The 23,366-nt window shown below is 34.3% G+C and overlaps 1 protein-coding gene across 3 annotated transcripts in view; it reads left to right on the plus strand.

Moving 5' to 3' along the window:
* LOC136040533 (furin-like protease 2) overlaps positions 1-23,366 on the plus strand; it is a 141,639-nt gene that overhangs the window by 90,798 nt on the left and 27,475 nt on the right. For all 3 annotated transcript variants that reach the window (XM_065724717.1, XM_065724718.1, XM_065724719.1), the window contains exons 12-15: positions 1,474-1,796; positions 8,813-9,122; positions 13,704-13,891; positions 17,381-17,534. In XM_065724717.1, coding sequence (XP_065580789.1) covers positions 1,474-1,796; positions 8,813-9,122; positions 13,704-13,891; positions 17,381-17,534 — 975 coding nt within the window. The remainder of the gene's footprint in view (positions 1-1,473; positions 1,797-8,812; positions 9,123-13,703; positions 13,892-17,380; positions 17,535-23,366) is intronic.

A 23,366-nucleotide genomic window follows, 5' to 3' on the forward strand; every position in this document is an offset into this window, starting at 1 on the left:
AAAGTGAGGAAGCTGATAAGAGGGGAAACTTTGTTGTTTTATAGGGTTATAAATGAATTCTTAATCAGAATTGACAGAAATAGCACCGATGATTAACAGGGCTAGCCTAAAAACAGTCCAAACTTTAATTTATCAAAATTTTGGGATAAGGCATAGTTAAAATCAGTTTTGTTATTCTCTTTGGTAACACTAAGTTTTATTAGTTCTTTTGTTTTCTTTGCCAAGAAATGAATTGAGTTCTCTCTCTTATTAGTTTTCTTTGCCTTTTTTCCGACCTCTTGAGATAAATGTCTTGAGATAAATGTTTTTAAAAACCTGGAAAGGATGTAGCCCTTCATCCTGTTTTTGTTCTCATCAAAATGTAATGTAAGTCGTTTTTAAGGATTTTTGGACAGTTTTCTTGGGAACTATGTAGTTAGGAATTTTGGAAAGGGAGAGATCTTTCATTTTATCTTAGTTTCAATATTGTTGAAAATGAATGTTTTGAATAGGTTCTGTTTTTTTTCAGTATATTTATTCTCAAAATAGCCTTTTTGAGTAAGGTCATTATTTCCATCTTAAGCTTTCGTTTTGGTTTTCTTTTAAGTTATTATTTAAAAGATGTTGCCTGGTATAGATTTAATCAATAGTTCTCGAGGGAGAAGTCTTATTTGATTTGAATATTTTCAAGTTTTCTAATAAATGTATATTTTATATAGAATAATAATTATTAATTGGAAATACCTAGAATTTTTTTTTAAATGCTGTTTCATTCTAGGCGAATTGGCGTAAAAAAAAAAAAACAACAACAACACTCATCCCTACTTTCCTGGAGATTAAAATTCTCAGGGAGGAGTTCTTCAGGGAGTCCATTACAGAAAATATTTTAAACAAAACGCATCAAATATATTTTTCCAAATAACAGACAATGTTCAATGTTCTCCCCTCGTCCTGAACGTTTACAAAATCTAGTCTATAAAAACTAGCGCTGACAACCAAGTTCTTTTGACGACCAATTATAAAAATATTCTGTGGTTTTCTACAAGCCGTGTGTATAATTGAATTGTCATATTCATTTTTCGTTTAAAATCATTGTATTGTTAAGGGTTATTGATCAAGGAAAGTGTTCTGATCCTCATACTTTAGCTCAATCCTGAGCTACAGTATTGAATTGGAGGGGCGGGGGATAAAGGCCTCTGAAATCCTCTTTCAAATGATATCCTTAATAACAAAGAAGAAAATGAATGGTCGTAAAAAAATAAGGTGTACAAGGTGTACTAAACCTGTTCAAAAGTGACTGGTAATAACAGAAGCAAGTCCTGTTATTTTCAGCAAGGTTACACGCCATGTCAAGTCTCTATCCCTAAATATGAGAAGTAGATTAATTTTTTTTTGTAATTCCATGAATTAGGATTGAGCTACAGTATGATGATTAAACACTTTCCTTGATCAACTTTGTCAACTTTGGTTTTTGATAATCATTTTATTATCAAGGGTTATTCCGGACGGGTTTGGCGCCAAATTGGACATAGTCATTGAAACAGACGCCTGTGCTGGTACACCATTCGCTGTTCGATATTTAGAACATGTTCAGTGTCGGATTTCACTTCGCTACGCACCCCGAGGTAATATTCGTATTAGACTAACGTCACCATCTGGTACCCCATCAGTTTTACTTTTTGAACGACCCCGGGATTTGTCTGGAACAACTTTTGATGATTGGCCGTTTTTGACAGTTCATTTTTGGGGTGAGAGGGCTGCTGGACGATGGAAGCTAGAGATCATCAATGCTGGAAGTCGGAGAGTCACGCAGCCAGGTTTGACAATCGTTTCTGTTATTGTTATGTCAAAAAGTATGAGTAACTTCCAAGAGTGGAAACTGGCGCTAGTGTCGATAAAAAAGAACACCATTGCCATTTAGTATTTGACCTCTTTTCACTGTAATTGGCCAATTACATTTTCAGTGTAATTAGTATAATTAGTGCAGTAATATCGGTGTCATCTCAGTTTCTGACCAAAACACAGTTACGAAGCTTAAAAGAAACGCCAAGAAACGCCAAACGCTAGATGGCTTTGGTGATTTTTTTTGTTGACACTAGCTCCAGTTTCGACTCTTATATGCCGCCCATACTCTTTGATTTATTCTTTTTTTTTTAATAATAAGGAAAAGATAAATTGACAAAAAAAAACTTTTGGCTAGTGTAAGAGATCAAATGAAATAAATTATGCTTATTTCTATAGGAGCAGTGGCAAAACTTTAGTAGTCAGTATTATATATTGGTAGTATTATATATATCAGTATTATATTGGTAGTCAGTATTTATAGTCAGTAATTGGGTTTCCAATTCATTTGAATTGGCCCCCTGGATATTATTCAAATGACCCCCTGGATATTATTTGGACGTTTGCTCAAAAATTGCTTTTGGGCTGCAGCAAGTTGTACATGTTGACTGCAGTAATTTAAAAGGCGTTTTGTAGCATTTACTATCAAACTGAGAGTTATCAAAAATTTTGGGATTCATCCAAAGGTCTATCCCAGATTTTTCTATATACTGAAACTCGGTGTCCCCTGGTCGGATCCAGCCAATTCACCCTGTCGTATATTACTCTTTTTTAAGATTCAAAGGAGTTTTCCTTCGGACTTGTATCATTAGAAAGTGTGGGTTTTGTTTTTTCAATTGAACGGAGTAGAATTGTCTCTTAAAGTTCAAGAAAGGGTAGTCTCTAAAAGCATCTTAGCATACCAGCTATGAAAACACTAAAAATCAACTTAAAGAAAATATTATTTGAGCAATTTGTCAGCTTAGGGAGTTCCCTGTGGTGCTAAAATCTTTGATTACAAACCTGGCTATCGCAGGGGAAATGAATTTCACTGTCTTTTTAGTCACATTTTATAGTCAGACCACAAATTTCCAATAGCTTTCAATGGTAACTAGTCCCCAGGGAGTTTAAAAAAAGTTTTTTTTTTTAAAGAAGTTTAAAAAGAAGATTTAAAAAGAAGTTTATCGTCTTAAATGTTCTTTTTCTCACTTAACGGTTCAAGTCCTCGTGTTAAAAAAAAAGGTCCCTTGGGTCTTGAAAATTAATTTTCTCGTATAAGCAAATTTTCGTTAATAGCAGTAAAAAAAAATAACAAAAACTAACTTTTTTTTGTTTTCCTGTTAAATTTTACGTTCTAAATTTCTTTCAGTTCTAAAATTCATGGAAATTCAAATTCTTAAGAAATTCTAGTGTTATGGCCCATCAAATAATCTGCGTAATTGAGTCTACAATTTCATCTAAGATGTTGTTTTTATATTTTGTTTTAAATTATTTCACATTTTATTTATCCCTGCCTTTACCAAGTTCTATGGTTGCACCTTCCTTAAATTAGCTTTTAAATTAGTTTGAATTTTAGTTGATATAGATTTTAAGCTGTTGGTGTATGATAGAAACTAATTTTTTTTTTTTTTTTTACTTATCGAAACCCTTTTTAAGGTCTCATCTTAATCATTTATTCATGCAAGCTGCTTTAGACAAGAGTAAAGTCAAACCAATTGGTGCTCTTAATAACACTAAAAAAAAAAAAATAAATAAAAAAAGAAGCTTGATAAGCGCTTAATATATAAAGCCAGTCTATTTCAGTATATAAAATATCAGTCTATTTCTTTAAAATTCCGATAAATAAACAATAAACCTTTACTTTAAATATTAGCTGGCGCCGTGGAAAAAGGAGGGTATCATAGAAGCAATGCTACTTGATAATCATCAAGAAGGGAAAAGAATTGTTTTTAAACAACTCTGAAAAAGTTATGCCAGCTTTGCCTCTCACAGACTACACAGAGACGATTTGTTTTGACTTTACTCTAATTATCCATGGGTCTCAAGTCTTTCATTACTTCCACCGAGTTGATACTCAAGTTTATAATTACAATTACTGTATACCTATCTAATTTAGTTCTGCCTTAGGATAGATGATAGACTATCATCAAAAAGTGAAGATAATCAATTTTAAGAACTCTGAAAAAGTCATACAAGTGTTGCCTCTCACAGAGACTATCTGTCTTGACTTCACTCTATATAGACTCTCAAGTCTTTCGTCATTTTCACCGCGTTGATAATTGAAAATTCTTCCTCACTTGATTTGTTTTTGAAAATGTGTTTTTAAATTTTCGGTGACTATGGGCTAGACTGTGTCCTTTGCTAGGCTGTATCTTACACTGCAACCGTAAATCCACAAATTACAGACATCATTTTCAAGAAGTTACGACATGAATTTGAATTTATTTTAAATGTCCGTGTAAATGTTAGACAGAGAGCTTTTTAGTATTTGAATAATTTCTTAATAATTTCATTGAGCTTGTGTTAAAATTTGTCTGGGATTTTGCCGAATTTAATTGTTTATCCAATTGAGAATTGATTTGCAATCGGAAGTTTGATTAGCAGTCTGTTTAGAAAAAGTCAGGTTTGTTACTTTTTTTTAAGTCTTGTATATTTTCATTGTCATAGAGGTAAATCGACAAGAGACTCAAACCAAAAGATATGAAAAGTGACGTTTTCAAAATTTAACAGAAAGTTTGTGGCGTCGTAAAACGATAAATACAAAATAGCAACTAGAATGGCGCTATACTAGTAATTAGAACTTTGTCTGTGTTATCCGACTATCTTTTGGAGCCAGCATTTTTGTTCGGGGGGGGGGGGGTAGGGGCACGAAAAAAACTAAAAAACACATAAAAATGGTGTTTGTATAAATTGTTGTTACTTTCTTACTAGTCAGATAAAAATTTTGGTGGGTGGAGGGAGGGGGGCTCAAACCCTGTAAACACCCCGGATACGGCCTTGTTTTGGTGGATTACTAACTCAATTTTTATTTCACTAACTCAAATTTTTTTCTAACACTAATTTAATTTCGTACTCTAAAGCTCTATCTCTAGTGTATATTGTGGTTGGTTACTCAGGGAATCCAAGTGATTACCTCTGTCACTCGAGGATCACGGGATCCCAGTGTGTGTGCCTTAGGATTACGGGACGGTGCCGGGTAGGGACTACGTTCTATGTTACCCCTAGAAATCCACATGAATTGAACACTGGCTATCTCTTAAGTGAATATGACATTTAAAGGGCCGGGCAGACGTAGCATTTTCGAGCTTAAATTTGCCTTATTTTCCTACAGTTTTGTTAAAAACTTCCAGAATTTTGTCTTGGTTAGCCTTAACTTTGACGTATCTGTCATTGACTTTGTTTAAGAGTTTGACTTAACTACAGTGATTTTTTGACGATGAATATGCTAAAATCTCTATAAGTAAAGAATAAGATAAAGAATACGGGATTGGACTTTACAGTCGTTACCGGTGGTGCTGATTTCCGTTTCATGGCCCTTCAGTCAGGAAGTGCAATTGAGGGGGGGGGGCTAGCCATCCTGTTCTTTCGTACAGCCTTCCTGTATGCCTTCCCCAGATTTCACCAGGTACCCATTTACAGCTGGGTCGACTCTGTCTGAGCCGCTTACAAAGTTACGCCACTGACCCCCGTTTTAAACCAAATAACAGGCGGTACCAGGACTTGAACCCTGTCCACACGATCTATAGGAGATAAAAAAAACTTGGTAAACCTGACTGAAAATATTTTTAATCTGAATTTAGGTGTCATTTTTTGTTATTTGCTTTTTTTTCTATTAGTTTAGTATCAATTTCTTACAGACTTAATTTTTTTTTTAAAAACGTTTTTTTTCTTTGAAGTACGTATTGTTTACAAATATTGAGGTTTTACTGTTTTATATTGATGGTTATATTGAACTACCTGTTGTTGAACAAAGTGAGAGACTTTAAAGTTTAAAAACAACTTATTGTTTACAAGCATGTCTTATTGAGTCACTCATAAAACAATAGGTCTGGAATTTGTATGTTCTTTTTATTTATTTAGATTCTTCAAGGTAGTATTCTTTTTCTTTCGGCTTTTTTTGTCACACTTTCATGTCTCAACTTTGTTTCTTGAGTAAAGATAAATATTAGATTAAGACATAAATGAGTTTTTTCTCCTATTTAATTATTGAATTAGGCAGACGTCAAAATGCCACAAGGTATGTTTTAAAGATGCATTTTTACGTATTTTATGTAATTAGGTAATTAAAGGGAAAAAGAAAGTTGAACTGATTTTACGATAATGGGGTACCCAACAACCCCCGTAAACCCTCCAAAGGATATGTATGGTCTAGTTAAAAATAATGCCATCAAATTCACCACGTCGAAAAAACCCATGATCGTATTTTCAATGATATCTATTAATTAATAAATTTAGTGCTTTTTCATGATCAACTTTTCTCTTGCCTTTTTGATTTTGGGGTGGTAGTATCGAACCAATGGGCACAGAAAGTTTATTGATTTTCTATTTGATTTTTTTTTTTTTAACATTGTGCCTTTCTGTAAAAATCAAACAAACTGTGCCACAGAATAAATGCCGTTTTCAGCCAACGTTTTCAGGAGAATTGCCCCTATCATTTCCTGAAAATTCCAAATTAATATACTCAGTCATTCCTGAGTTACACCCGTTTGACAGCCCACATACCCATAACATGTTATGATCTAGTTCAACACTCCCCTCAACATTCCCAGAAAGACTCGTCTTAATGATTCTCGTATTTTGGGAAAGTAGAAGTCAAACATGCATAACTTTTCCCAAAAACATATATGTAAACAACGAACAATTGCATAATTTGCAACCTTTACCCTGAGGCCTCGGAGACAGGGGGGATGACATCCCCAAAGGTATAACTACAGAACCTGTTAACAATGCTGAAAAAATGGGTGTCTCAAAGCTTTGTTTGGATGTTTTTTATGTAAAATTATGGGCTTGGGGTTTTGTGTGTTTGTGATTTCTCTTAAAATCACTTTGACTCTTAAAAAGGGTACTAGAGCTTCTGCTTACCAATCCCATGACCCTCTCTGAAGTTTATATGACTACGCTTTCTATAAAAAACCTTATATGTCCTCAGGGTGTAACTTACATCCCTTGCCCTGAGGGTTGGGGATTTGTCATCCTCAAAGACATAATTTCTGGATCTTTCAACTACGTTGAACAAAATGGGTATCTCAAAATTTTGATTTGAAGCGTTTGGGGAAATGATGGGTCGGGGGGATGGGCATTTGCTCTCTGATCGCTTTCGACTAGTAAAAAGGACACAAGTTCCCTCAATTTAAAATTGAATGAGCCTTTTTTGAAGTTTCTGCGACAGCGCTTTCTTTAAAAAAGTCTTATATGCCCCTAGGGCATAATGTACATCCCTTGTCCAAAGACATAATTTCCAGACCTTTCAACTACGTTGAATAAAATGGATGTATCAACATTTTGGTCGGAAGTCTTTGGGGACATGATGGGCGTGGGGTGGCATTTGCCCTCTGATCACTTTCGACTATTAAAAAGGAAATTAGCCCTCTCAATTTCTAACTGATGAGCCCTTTTGAAGTTTCTACGACAACTGTTTCTAAGAAAACCTTATATGCCCCAGGGCATAACTTACAACCTTTGCCCTGAGGGCTCTGGGGGGGGGTTGTCATCTTTAAAGACATAGTTTTCTGACCTTGCAACTCCAATCACTTTCGACTACCAAAGAGGACGCTAGCCCTTTCAATTTTCAAACAAATGAGCCCTTTTCAAAGTTTCTAAGGCATCTCCTTCGGTACGATGTACCCTGGTGTAAGACCAAAAAAAAAAAAAAATGTACCGACATCGTTCTTTACTTAGGCAGTGCTATTACGCTGTCTATGATATCTATCAAATAATAGATGCAGCGTTTTTTTATGATCGTTTTTCTTTTAATTTTTTGTTTTTTGGGTGATATTATCGAAAAAATGGGCACAGAGTTTATTGAGCATTTATTTGAATTTTTTTATATTGTGCCTTTCTATAGAAAAAGACTTCGCCACAGAAGAAATGCAGTTTTCAGTCATTCTAAGGTGTCTTTTCCAAAGCGTGTTTTGTAGGGTATTGATACAGTGAAGCAAGCTTGTTCGCTTGCGCATATTTTTTCGATATATGTTAGGATAAATTTGTTAATATAGAAAATAAATATTGATAACAAGTTAAAATGAACATAAAAGTACCATGTATTGGAGGTGTGGCTACCACCCACCCACTTTCTTCCCCAAGAATTTTAATAAGGTACAATCCTGTCTATACTTAAACAACCTCGTTTAGAAACAAAACAAATATATAGTAGGTGCAATCTATAGTAAGGTTTAATAAATAATGCATTATACTCTATTAAACTTTACGCGGGTTTCTGGCAACTCCCTCAAAAGTTTCGTCTTTTTATCGGTTTTTGGGTTGAACTTCTCTTCATTTACATTTAAAAACTCTTTTTCGTTTTATATATTTTGTATACACAATTTTGTACTACTAGCTTATCATCTTTTACATTAGGTTATAACTGTTTCCGTTGTACGTACCGCCTCGATTATTGTTATTTTCTGCCAAGATTCATCTTTTTCACTTACTAATAATGAAATTAATAATAAAAAAAAATTTTAAAAACGAAAGTAACTAAATATAACTGCCTGTAATTCATCCTAATGCCTGTAACTGCCTGTAATTCATCCAGTAACCAGAAATTATCGTAGATCTAGTTCGGAACTTTCCATTGAGAGGCATAACCGGGTTTTTGATTGGGGGGGGGGGGGGGTATCATCTTCTGTTAATACTTGGCTTTGCACTGGTTTTTGTCTGATTTTGTTTTGAGTGGGGTAATGAGTTTTTTAAGGGGGGAGGGGTTTCTCGGTTTTTCCACTACCTTAATTTATGTTGGTGTTTCAGGATTCAAAAAGGAGTTTTGGAATCTCTTTATTAATTTTGTTTTCAGGGATATTGAAGAAATGGCAGCTTGTTTTCTTTGGAACAGATGTAGACCCAGTTAGACTTCGACCTACTCCAGCTCCCCTAGTGACTGACAACCGGCCTCTCAACACCGCTCGTTTTAATGGGTTCCCATTCCGGTCAGCCGGAGGTTTGCGTTTCTCACCAAGTGGCTTTACACCAATCACTGATCTTTTTCCAGCGGGTAGTGAGAACCTCCTATCATCTTCAGGGTATCTTGGTTTAAGTGCCATTGGCGGGAGAGTAAATTACACAAGAAAGATGGATTTGAAGTGCACAAGATATCAACTCAATGAGTAAGTCGCCTTGATTTGTACTAGCGCTAGTTGCAGCCTGAGATTAAATGACGAATCTAAAAGACGATATTTTAGTCAAAATAACAAGCTTTAGAGTGGCCTCATAAACTACCTATGTTATTGCCAGTTGTACAAGAATATGAAGGTAGCTTTGATACATCTTCAAATAAAACCAAAAATTAATTTCAGGAAACTGTTTAAGTAAGGGGAACGCTAATTGCTGAATTAGTGGTAACTGTACTTGCTGGTGAAGTGAAAATATTACTGGTAAATATATTTTATCTATATATATAAAAATAAGTTGTCTGTGTGTGGATCTGTGGATCAGGTGACGTCATGTTTGTTCGCATATGACGTCTGAATTATTTCACACTAATACAAAAGAAGGAAAAAACTAAAAAAGGTAAAAACTACAAAAAAAACTAAAAAGAAAAAAAAACTAAAAAAGCTAAAAAACTAAAAAAAACTAAAAAAAAGGTAAAAATCTAATAACTAAAAAAAAACTGAAAAAAATAAAAAAAGGCAAAAACTACAAAAAAAATAAAAACTAATAAAAAAACTAAAAAAGCTAAAAAACTAAAAAAACTAAAAAAACTAAAAAAAGGTAAAAAACTAAAAAAAACTAAAAACTAAAAAAGAAAAAAACTAAAAAAAAAGGAAAAAACTGAAAAATAAAAGAGAAAAAGAAAACTAAAAAAATATGAATAAATATATATAAAAATAAGTTGTTTGTGGGTTATGTCTGTCTGTCTGTCTGTCGAGTGACGTCGTGTTTGTCCGCATATGACGTCTGAATTATTTCACACTAATACAAAAGAAGAAAAAAAACTAAAAAAGGTAAAAACTACAAAAAAAACTAAAAAGAAAAAAAACTAAAAAAGCTAAAAAACTAAAAAAAACTAAAAAAAGGTAAAAAACTAAAAACTAAAAAAAACTGAAAAAACTAAAAAAAGGCAAAAACTAAAAAAAAACTAAAAACTAATAAAAAAACTAAAAAAGCTAAAAAACTAAAAAAACTAAAAAAAGGTAAAAAACAAAAAAAAAACAAAACTAAAAAAGAAAAAACTAAAAAAAAGGAAAAAACTGAAAAATAAGAGAAAAAGAAAACTAAAAAAATATTAATAAATATAAAAAATATAAATATAAATATAATATAAATTAGCAATCAACAAAGCACCGAGACACAAATGACGACCGGGACACAGGGAGTATAAATGACGACCAGGACATAAGTAAAAAAAAAAAAAACTAAAAAAACTAAAAAAATGGTAAAAACTACAAAAAAACTAAAAACTAATAAAAAAACTAAAAAATCTAAAAATCTAAATAAACTAAAAAAGAAAAAAAAGAAAAAAGGAAAAAAAATAAAGGAGAAAAACAAAACTAAAAAACGAATGTATATACAGACCGGGACACCGGGATACAAATGACGACCGGGACACAGGGAATATAAATGACGACCGGGACACAGGGACACAACTACAATGGGGACGCCGGGGGGCACAGGGGGATATAAATGACGACCGGGACACCGGGACACAAGGAATATAAATGACGCCCGGGACACTCAAAGAGAAATCACAGACTGGAACACCGGGACACAAATGACGACCGGGACACAGGGAATATAAATGACGACCGGGACACAGGGACATAACTACAAAGGGGACGCCGGGGTGCACAGGGGGATATATAAATGACGATGGCGACTCAGGGAATGGTCGATTAGCAATCACCATCAACAAAGCTCAAGGGCAATCATTAGAATCATGAGGTATAGATCTGAATACGGATTGTTTTCCCATGGACCATTATATGTTGCATGTTCAAGAGTCGGTAAACCTGACAATCTATTTATATGCACAGACAATGGGACAGCAAAGAATGTTGTATATTCGCAAGTTTTACGTAGTTAAAAACATATATATATATATATATATATATATATATATATATATATATATATATATATATATATATATATATATATATATATATATATATATATATATATATATATATCTATCTATATTCACAGGTGGGACATAGGGACACAACTACAATGGCGCGTAACTAATATGGCGCGTAACGACTTACGCGCGCGGGGGGGCTTGGGGGGGCGCGAAGCGCCCCCACCAACTAGGTGTTGGGGTGGCGCGAAGCGCCACCCCAACAGCTAGTTTTTGATAAAAATGTTTAGTCAGATTTATTTATTTTTGGTTAAAGTATATTTTTCAATAAAAAATATTTATTTGTTTATTTTTTAATAATTTTTGAAAAGTAATTATTTATTTATCTAATACTAGTTGCTGAATTAGTGGTAATGGCCCTTGATGGTGAAGCGAATTAATATAGGTAGATATATTTTATTTTTAATGAAAATTTTTGATAAGTTTTGATAAAAGTTTATTTTTCAATAAAAATAACTGTTAATTAATTTTTTACAAAAAAAATCCTACTTTTCATATGATTATAATTTTATTATTATTTTGTATTGATTTTTTTTTTCACTGTCCTATAAAAAAAATGTTTTTTATATTTTCCTTTTGATTTTAAATGGAAAGATTATGTGGTCCAAAGAATTATTTAGTCATTACTGATAGTGGTGGTCTGGGAGTCACTTAATGAGATTCTTAAGGTATACCTAACGAGGTATAGCCGTATGTATGTGATAAAAACTATATGGCTTCGGTGCCAGAGCTATGAGGGAAATATGCTTAAAACAAGATCAATATTTTTGATTTCTTTTAATATTTTAGATTTTTTTGAAATTTATTGTAATATTACTGTATATTATTATATTATTCTATATTATTTTTCTATTGCTGCATTATAACATAGTTATTATAGGTAGACAGATAATAGATAAATGTATTAATTTTTAGAGGTTTTGTGGGTTATTAGGTTTGAAAATTAATAGCAAGAAGACTAAGTCCGCTAGGACTGGGAATAAGTGAAGGTGAAGGGGTGATGTCGGGTAACAAGGAGATTGATCAAGTGGGTAGCTTCACCTACCTAGGTAGTATTATTTGTAAAGACTGTAGGTGCAGCGAATATTTTAAAAGTAAAACAGCCAAGGCCCAAGGTGTGTTTTCGCAGTTAAAAACAAGTTTGGAAAAATAGGAAGATAAGTCTGTGAACCAAGGTTAGAATATTGAAATTAATATTATAAATTTTGAAATTTATTGAAATTAATATTATTGAAATTTATTGCAATTGAAACTGTAATATATTTAATAAATTTATTGAAATTAATATTTAAAGTAATATTATAAATTTTGGAATTTATTATAATTTTGTTGTATATTATTATATTATTGTATACTGTAAATTATTTTCTTTTACTGCATTATAACATAGTTATAATAGATAGACAGATAATAGATAAATGAAATAAGTTTTAGACGTTTTGCAAGGAGACTAAGTCGCTAAGACTAGGAATAAGTGAAGGTGAAGAGGTGATGTCGGATAACAAGAAGATTGATCAAGTAGGGAGCTTTACCTACCTAGGTAGTATTATTTGTAAAGGTGGTGGGTGTATTCAAGATCTTAAAAATAAAACAGCCAAGGCCCAGGGTGTTTTTTCACAGTTAAAAACAAGTTTGGGAAAATACGAAGATAAGTCTGCGAACCAAGACTAGAATATTGGAAGCCACAGTGATGACAGTGGTCAGGTATGGTTCGGAAGTTTGGGCGCTCCAAAAATGCTGGAGTTGATAGACATTTTCCAGAGAAATTGCCTACGGATTATTTTAGGTACCCAACTGACTGACATCTCATATAGTAAGTTGTACGGAAAATGTTGTGCAATCCCGCTCCCTAGGGCTGTAATTAGAGAAATGATGAGTTGGCTAAGACACGTTGTGCGGATGAATGATGACAGATCACCAAAGATTGTCCTTGTTGGCCAACTGTCTAGGGCTAAACGAAAAGCAGGTCGTCACCGAATGGGGTGAGAGGATGTCACAAGGAAGAATTTAAGGGAAATGTGATCTTCTATAACCTCTATTGTTCGGTTAGGGATTCGGTAGCAAGTTTAAAGATGATAAAAAAAAACTTCAGAAAAAAAGAAAAATCGTTGATCTTGATGTGTGAATCAAGATCCGGAGAAAAACAAAGAAAGAGTATCTTGATAAGAAAATATTAAAATAGAATATTTTCTATAAGAAAACGCCCTATTTCCCTATGAGTTTTTCTTTCTAGAAATGATTTTTTTGTAGATAAGATTTTCTTCTGAATTTAATTCAGGATATATAAGCTGTGCAAATAATTCGAGGTTACCATTTAGAAAAAATTTGTAAAGTTTCTTAGAAGTCCATTGCCTCTTGTAAGAAATTAGAGGAATCTGGATGTTTTAATAAAAAATGCAGCCAGGATAAAAAAAAGAACACACTTCGTAGGATTTATTTTGTTTTTACACTTTTTTATTTTGTTTTTACACAACCAATTCGATTTGTCGGAAAAATTTTATTTATTTACTTAATCCAACAGATTTACAGTATCTACTCAGATTGGGATGAGCATGCGTAGCTGTCTTGGCCTCAGCTTATTATCTTTATTTTTTTTCTTTGTTTTTTTTAGGACCTGTGTTGAGAAATGCCCAGACGGAACATATGCATCCCCAGAACTAGTATGTGAAGAATGTGATCCAACTTGTGGTACTTGCAATGGTCCCAGTGCTCTCGATTGTTTGTGGTGTGGACCTAACCTAAAGCGCTTGATTGACAGTGGGAGATGTACCGATATCTGTCCTGATGGATACTTTGAAGGTTAGTTAAAACCAGGGCTGGTGAGTTGGAGTGGTTGAGTTGGAGTTTCAGTAAACTTATGCTGAATGGAGTCGGAGTCGGTATATTGAAAACGTCGGGATTCGGAGTTGGAGTAGGCTATAACTTGTAAAATCTAGTTAAATGAAACTCTAAACATGGCTGTGGAGTCGGAGTCTAAGTAAATTTGTGCTGAATGGAGTCGGAGTCGGTATATTGAATATATTGGGATTCGGAGTTGAGTCGGTTATAAATTGTCAAATCTACTAAAATGAAGCTCAAAAGGGCTGTGGAGTCGGAGTCTGAGTAAACTTAATTTGAACGGAGTCGGAGTCGGTATATTGAAAATCTCGGGATTCGGAGTTAGAGTCGGTTATAACTTGTAAAATCTACTAAAATGAAGCTCAAAAGGGCTGTGGAGTCGGAGTCTTAGTAAATTTGTTTTGAACGGAGTCGGAGTCGGTATATTGAAAATATCGGGATTCGGAGTTAGAGTCGATTATAACTTGTAAAATCTAATTAGATGAAGCTCTAAACAAGGCTGTGGAGACAGAGTCTTAGTAAATTTGTGCTGAACGGAGTTGGTATATTGAAAATGTCATAATTCGGAGTTGGTTTCGGTTATAACTTGTAAAATCTAGTTAAATGAAGCTCTAAAAAGGGCTGTGGTATCGGAGTCTTAGTAAATTTGTGCTGAACGGAGTTGGAATTGGTAGATTGAAAATGTCGGGATTCGGAGTTAAAGTCGGTTATAACTTGTAGAATCTAGTTAAATGAAGCTCTGAAACAGGGCTTTCGAGTCGGAGCTTTAGTAAATTTGTGCTGAATGAAGTGGGAGTCGATATATAGAAAATATTGGGATTCGGGGTCGGTTATAACGTAGACCCGACTCTACAGCCCTGATTAAAACTCAACTGGCTCATAGGTTACTAATGGTATTATTACAAATTACAACAAGAAGGCTATTTAGTATCTGAACTACTTCTACACTGGTTTTTATAGTGTCCGTGTTGATTACCTTTTCGTGCAAAAACTTTCCGAGTTTTGACCGACCTCTGCTGTAAGGAAGTAGAATGCCAGGATTAAAAAGAAAAAAAGTCTAAAAAAGGAAAAGGAAAAGTCTACTTCCTATTTGTTTTTTTTAAATTGTATGAATAAATTACTCAGTACGTGAAGAGTGTTCCCTAGTTTTGTCTCTCCTTTGGTTGAAGAAATAGAATGCCTGGAGTAACTCTAAAAAAAAACAAAAAACACTTTAAAAAAGAAGAGGGAAATAATTTTGCTTTCTACATAGATTTTTATATCGTTTATCTGAGAAGGTCATGCAGTACAACTTGAAACGAATAAAAAAAAAAAAAAAAAAAACACTTGAGGAAAATCTGAATAAAACGAATGAAAGGGAAAGAAGTCTGCTTTCCACATAAAAAAAAAGAAAGAAGCCTGGTTCCTACTCGGGTTTTCATATTGCCTCAGTGGATTACGAAAGGGAAAGAAGTCTGCTACCCACATAAAAAAAGAAAGATGCCTGGTTCCTACTCGGGTTTTCATATTGCCTCAGTGGATTACGAAAGGGAAAGAAGTCTGCTACCCACATAAAAAAAGAAAGATGCCTGGTTCCTACTCGGGTTTTCATATTGCCTCAGTGGATTACGAAAGGGAAAGAAGTCTGCTACCCACATAAAAAAAGAAAGATGCCTGGTTCCTACTCGGGTTTTCATATTGCCTCAGTGGATTACGAAAGGGAAAGCAGTCTGCTACCCACATAAAAAAAAGAAAGAAGCCTGGTTCCTACTCGGGTTTTCATATTGCCTCAGTGGATTACGAAAGGGAAAGAAGTCTGCTACCCACATAAAAAAAGAAAGATGCCTGGTTCCTACTCGGGTTTTCATATTGCCTCAGTGGATTACGCAGTGCGTGAAAAAAAAATGTCCTAGTTTTGTCTCTTGTGAAAAGATGTAGGATGACCAGAGTAATTCTTAAAAAAAGTGGTTTGAGTATAGTTAGATTGCCTGAGGTAATGCAAAATGTGTTAAGTTGTATTCTATTGTTGTCCTTTGTATATACCTTATTTACCTTGTCCAATTATAAATTTATAATACCTACCCTCAAACTAAGTATTTTCAGTCGACTGGTCTCATCCTTTTTCCTGTGTCTTATATCGTGCTTAAAGTCCTTCTCAACTTATGTTTGTGTTTTCTTTTGGAAACGGGATATATATTTCGTATCTCAAGGTAAAAAGAAAAAAAGGTAAAGGATACGGCATTAGACTTTACAGTCCGTACCGGCGGTGCTGATCTGCGTTTCTTGGCCCTTCAGCCAGGAAGTGCAATGGGGGGTTGGGGGCCAGCCATCCTGTGCTTTCGCAAACCCTTCCTGTTTTCGCACACCCTTCCTGGTACTCTGGTACTATCTCAAGGTACTCTTATCTGTCGAGATACTCGTATCTCAGACGCGGCTGATTTGTCAGACTGTGGGTAAACTTGTATGATGTACGACGATTTAGTCTTAAGTGGGAGTTAAGGTATGGATTGTGAAATGAACTAGTGGCTTAACTTGTTAGGAGTTTTAGAGATTGCCGTGCCATTTTACTGAATATTAGACGCTAGTACCGGGCGACCGAGCTTCGCTCGGCAGAAGGAAAGACATTTCTTTGCATATTTATACCGACAAGTTATTCTGTACGAACGACAATCAAATTAAATTGTAATATGCTTTTTCAAATATTTAGTACGCATACTTATCTTCTGCAAAATTCATTGTAACTTTTCCAATTACTTTGTTAGGCATAAGTTCACGAAGAAAGGATGAAAACGAGGACAAAAACTCATATGTGACGTCAATCATATGAAAAATAATCAGTGGTCCTGTTTTTCAATTAAACAGAAAAAAGGAGACATCATTGATTCCCTTGCAAAAAATTAATTTCCCTGTTATACAAAACAAGAGTAGATAACCAGGAAAGTTGTGAAAACAGTTAATAACACTGGGAATACAAACTAACCCGATATTTTCGCTATTTATGCAATAGATAGTTATATCTCAAGATTGAGAATTGTAATTCGCCTTTATGATGTTTTGGGCTATTGAGAACGTAATGGTGCTGTTTTATTTCGGTCTGACACCATTTTTCTGAGATTTTAGCCCATTTTTAGAAATTTCCGTAAGTTTTAGCTATAAACTTTAACTAATAAGATTGCCGGAATTACAGTTACCATTCCCGAATCACCTTCACATTCTTCTTCTCTTGATAGTTTTTTTTTTAACATGTCTTAAAAATTTTCGGTTACTATGGGCTAGAGTTGGTTCTTTAATAGGTTGCATCTGATATATATATATATATATATATATATATATCTATATATATATATATATCCTCATTATAGGTTTTAGCTTTTATAGCACAAAACCTATTGCATTGCATACTGCGTTTCGATTTTAATGGTTAGACTGCTAATTTGTGTTTTTGTTTTAGAAATCTGTCTTTTCTTCTAGAAAATGGTGAATGTCATATGTGTGCCATGCAATGCGTCAATTGTAGCAGCTCGCATGGGGAATTTTGTGATACATGTGGTAATGGCCTGATTCTACATGATGGAATTTGTAGTGCAACTTGTCCCAAAGGATGGTTTGAAGCGGAAAATTATACGTATGTATATTTTCATTATTTTACGTAAACATAAGTATATTGTACATATCCTAAGTATATTTTCGTAATTACACGTAAATATAAGTGTGTTATGCGTAAGTATACTTTCGTATCCAAATATAAGTATAGTACACATTGCCTAGGTATATTTTAGTAATTATACGCAAGTATATTTTCCTAATTATGCGCAGATATAAGTATGTTATACGTAAATATAAATGTATTATACGTGTTCTAAGTACATTTTCGTAATTTTACGTATATATAAGTAAATTATACATAGCCTAAAGGACGGCTCAGACGGTGTTCGTAAAGTTCATAAAGTCGTTCGCAAAGTGTGTTTCCGCAAAGTCTTCGCTCATATGAGTCTTGTACTTTACGTGCGTTTTGAGCAGCAAACTGTTCTAATTTATGAAGCATTTCATATTTCTTAGATAAAGTCTTGAAGAAATAAGGAGCTTGGAGTGTGAGTATAGTTTAATGAGGCATAAGGCCATGTTACATATTCTGTTTTCAGGATCAAGCATATCAATAACATATAACAGTGCTGATCTCTTTGAATATGTTTTCAATGCAGATCCTGTCTTTGTGTTTTCCTTGAGAAGACTGGTATATGACAGGCTTTTCTCGGACTAGAGAAATCAGCATATCTTCAGTTTCCTGATTCCACATTTCCAAATCTGTTTGAAAGTTTTGCTCTGGAACTCTTTCCCTATTGGTCAACTTTATGAACGAAAAAAGTTAACTAAAGTTTAACTTTAACACCTGCTCACGTAAAGGTTTACGGAAGGTTAATGAAGCAACTTAACGGACTTTGCGAACGACTTTACTAACGCTGTCTGAGCCGTCCTTAAGCATATATTCGTAATTATACGTAAATATAAGTATGTTATACGTAAATGTATTTTCGCATGCAAATATAAGTATACTACACGTAGCCTAGGTATATGTTAATAATTATACGCAAATATATGTATTTTATATGCAAGTATATTTTCCTAACTATACGTAGATATAAGTATGTTATACGTAAGTATATTTTCGTAACTATACGTAAATATGAGTATATCATGCGTAGTTTAAGCATATTTTCGTAATTATTCCTAAGTATGTGTAGCCAGTCAATAATCAGCTTCGCAGACCTTTTGAGCCCCATCCGCCTTTCAACCAGAGGGCCTCTTTTCACTTGGGAGTTAACGTTGTTCATCCTCCCTCTGTTCGTGCTTTTCCTGTCCAGTCGTCCACGTCCATGCTCCTTGTATGATGTCACTCTTTTCTTTTTCAGTGGTAATTTTGGGGTTTTACCCTGTGGTAGTGCAGTTGACTGATATTTTGCTTGGCAGTACGGGGCCCTCTGCTGTAAGGTAGGGTGGCATGGTTGCTACTTGTCCCTGTAAAAAAGACCCAGTTACTGAAACGTCGTTTTGACTCCCTATGCGCCTGCAATGACTCTGGAGGTCTTGCAATGTCCTTGGTTCCTATATTACACGATTGTCCAACGAATATCTATGAAAAACTGATTTTTTTTTTTTTACTATGTGAACCAGGTATACACACAGGCATTAATGAGCCTCCAACGCCAAAAAAACTTCAAAAACCAGATTAATTCTATAAAAAATATACTCAATTAGGAAAAAACGCAAAATTTTTGATGTATCAAGGAGCCAAGTTTAAAGATTATTTTGAAATACAACCAGTTCATTGAGTATGTATAGATTAGCCGGTAGTTTGAATCGTTGACCTACCTTGTATTCTTACAGGATAGTTCCATGTCCTTTATATGACGTCATTTTCTTCAGTAATTTTGAGATTTTAATAGTTCATAGAGAGGTGGCGACTTGAAAGCCAAGTATTGTAAACCAGTAGATTGTTGACAGTAGTGCTGTTCCGTTCAAATTATTTTGTTAGTTAACCGAGCTGACATTTAGGTCGTATCCAAAATTTTTCTGGGGGGAGGGTATTTTTGTTCAGGTGGAGGGAGGTAAAAAAATATCAAAACGAATCAAAAATATATTTATTGTCATTTTTGTTCTTTTTTACGAGTCAAACAAAGATATTGAGGGGGAAGGGGTTCTAACCGGGTAACCCCCTCGCCTCTTGTAAACATTCCTGGCTGATGCACTTATAAGTTGCTTCATAATTTGACGACTAGTGCAACTCTGTGGCCTTAACGTTAAAAAACATTATATACATATATTACGAATTTTTCGAAATTTTTAAAATGAAACACCTTCCATTTTTTCTCGAGTTTTTTTATGTGATGTGACTCAGTGGATTTTTTTTGCACATTTTACTCCGTTTTGTATTTTTTTTTTTTTTTTACACCGGAGACGACAGAGTGTCAGTTTCTCCCAATATATTTCCATTTTTGTCTAGTTTATTTGTGGTCTGTGGACTGACAGGTTTATTTTCCTCGCTTTTTTTCTATCACGGCCACCGCTTATGTGAAAACGAGGAACACTCTAGAAAGTTGAGCTACTCGGAACATTATTCTAATGTTCCAAACGTACAAATGGAACAGTTTTGTTTCGTGGTGCAAAAAAAAAGACAACCTTGGTGTACAAAAAAAAAAAAAAAAAAAAAAAAAAAAAAAAAAAAAAAAAAAAAAAAAAAAAAAAAAAAAAAAAATCGAACCCTGTATAGTCACTTTTTTTTATCATTGTTAGAAGACCGGAAAACAGCTGAATATATTTCTTACTATCTTTGTATATTACTTCTTGGAGAGGCATGCCGTTATACTTCGGATGGGAATTCCCTAACGTTGGTTAGATGGAACTGTAGTCCCTTCCAAAATTAATTCCGTCTAAAATGTGCTTTTATTCGTATTTTAACTGCCCCCCTCCCCACCCCCACCTCCCAAATAATATGTATGATTTGGAAATTATTCGTTTAATAGACAAAGACGAGCAATTAAAGAAGATCTTAAAAGATTGAGTACTTAAGTAGCTTGGTAAAAGACAAAGTACTTAAATAGATTGCACCTATTAAAGCCTATCAATTCTAACATTTTGCCATGGATTAGCTAAAAAAAATTTTTCCTAGGGTTAAAAATCCTTTTCGCTAAGATATTTGTCATATTAAATCATCTGACAAAATCAGCATAATCAGAGTATATATTTTTTTCCTTCCAAATCGGCTTGATTTGAAAATCCTTGAGAGAAGAAGAAGTGTTGGAAACTGTCGGCTCAACTCCTTAATGCCAGGGAACTGCGAAGAAGGTATAGTTTTACCCGTTTTGCTATTGCCCAATTTTGGAAGATGCTCTCTCACGAGCCTGACCATCTCCACAGAGAAGATCAGTTACATATCTATGACTATGAAGGTTATAATAGTGGGTTAGTAAAGCAGAATTTATCCTTGACCCTTATCCAGAAGAGTTAATAAAGTAGAACCTGACCATTATCCAGGAGGTTTTTGTGCCGCTCGTCAGTGTGTGCATCAGTAAAATATACACAAAAATATGTTGAAGATATTACTACTACTGCTACTACTAACAACTAAGTGCAGCACTAAACCACCTGAGGTCAACACAGCTACGCACGCTCTTCCTCTCTTCCAATCTAATCTAAGCCTCCTTCTCTACACCCTCCCAAGAAGTTTCTATTTCCCTTAAATCTTTCCTTGCAACATTCTCTCACCCATTTGGGGACGACCAGCTTTTCATTTGGCCCTAGACAGTTGACCAACAAGGACAATCTTTGGCAATCTGTCATGCTTTATCCACAGAAAGCGCTCTTGATTATAGCCCTATAACTCTTGAAGATAGTACTTTTTTAATATTGAATTTTGACTTTGATTCTAGTGGACTGGCAACCCTGCTCTTGAGCAGTTTTATTTTTGATTCAAACAGAAATCTATATCTTTGATTAAGGCAAATCTTAGTTTTCGGTGTCGAGTACGAGTTCTACTCTAACCTTCAAATGCTTCCCACGGCTATTGTATAGCTCAAGCATGACTAGATAATTAATTTGAACAATGGTTTCTTTTTTATTCAAATTCTATTCATATCATTTGCTTTTTTACTTTGTCAGCAGTTTTATACCATCAGCAAAGGATGTTTTTACAATAGGGTTCACGAAGTCTATTGAACTTTTCCTATGAGGTAGTAATGTAATGCGTTTTTGCAACTTTTGAATGCTGTTAGAGTTTTAAAGGTCAAATTTCGTGTGGAGCTAAACCTTATGAGAAGGCCTATAGATAAAGGCATATAGCTAAAAATTGCAGTATTGCTTATAATTGAAACCTCTCCTTAGTAAATGTGATTCGTATTTGAAGCAGGATTTGTTTTGTGATGAAGAATTAGTGACAGCAATAAAAGGATTACAAATAATAAGGCTCCAGGTACTGATAGTGTGGTAAATGAGTTTCTTAAATATGGTGGCTCCGAGGTTAGATATAAATTATTGAAGATTATGAATATGATTTTAGGAAAACCTTAATTAAACCACTCTATAAGAAAGGTGATAAGAGTGACTGTCGTAATTATCGAGGCACTAGTCTGGTCTCTCTAGGTAGCAAATTGCTTAGTAATATGACACTTTAGAATGAGAGATGCTGTGTATAAAGTTTTAAGAAAAGAACAGTGCGGTTTTAGGAAAGGTAGAGGATGTGTCGACCAAATTTTTACTCATAGGGTAATAGTTGAGAAGTGCCTTAGTTGCCAAACACCTTTGGTCCTCAGTTTTATAGATTATGAGCAAATTTTCGATTTTGTTGATAGAAGGTCTTTAGCAAATGTATTATCCTTCTTACATGGTATGCCAGACAAATACACTAATGTGATTAGTGCTATGTAAGAGAATAATATTGCTGCGGGTAAGGTAGGAAATGAGGCTAGCAGCTGATTTTGTATTTAATCAGGAGTTTCGCAGGGTTGTGTTCTATCCTCCTTTATATGGATCTTTTTGATGGACTTTGTCTTAAGGAGCATAGGAAAGGCAATGTAATCAAATGGGGAGGAAAAACTACCCTGGACCTAGATTATGTTGATGATTTAAGCATATTAGATGAAAGTGTGATCAAAATAAATGAACTTTTAGAGGTTTTACGAGTTCAGGGTGATGGAAAAGGTTTGAAAATTAATGTTGTAAGACTAAGTCACTAAGGCTAGGAATAAGTGAAGATGAAAAGGTGATTTTGGGTAACAAATAGACTGATCAGATGGGCAGCTTCACATATATTGGTAGTATTATTAGTAAAGAAGGTGGGAGCAGTGAAGATGTTAAAAGTAGAATGGCAAAAGGCTAATGACGTTTCTTCACAATTGAAAAAAATTGGGAAGAATAAGAAAATAAGTCTGCGAACCAAGATTAGAATATCGGAAGGTACGGTGATGACAGTGGTCAATATGACTCTTAAGCATTGGCGCTCCAAAAAGCAGTTGAAAATTTACTAGATATTTTCCAGAGAAATTGCCTATGGATTGTTCTGGGTATCCGGTTGACTGATTGTATTTCAAATTGTAGGCTTTACGAAAGTGTGGTTCAATCCCGCTTTCTAGGGTTATAATGAAATTAAGGTTGAGATGGTTAGGTCACGTTCTGCGGATGAAGGATGACAGATTGCCGAAGATTGTCCGTTTCGACCATCTGTCTAGGACTAAAAAGAAAGCAGGTCGTCCTCGTCTGGGGTGGGAGGATGCCGTAAAGAAGGATTTAAAGAAAATGGGAGCTTTTGGGGAGGATGTAAAGAGAGAGAGAGGTTATGAATATCTAACTAATATCTATCGAGAATATCTAACTGGTTTTTAGAGCCATTTCAGGCCTTTCGGTCCTTTCCCGGGTGGTTGTGTGTATATATAGTTTTATTTTCCAATTATTAGTCAAATAAATA

This window comes from Artemia franciscana, chromosome 21, assembly GCF_032884065.1.
Source record: "Artemia franciscana chromosome 21, ASM3288406v1, whole genome shotgun sequence".
NCBI lineage: Eukaryota > Metazoa > Arthropoda > Branchiopoda > Anostraca > Artemiidae > Artemia > Artemia franciscana.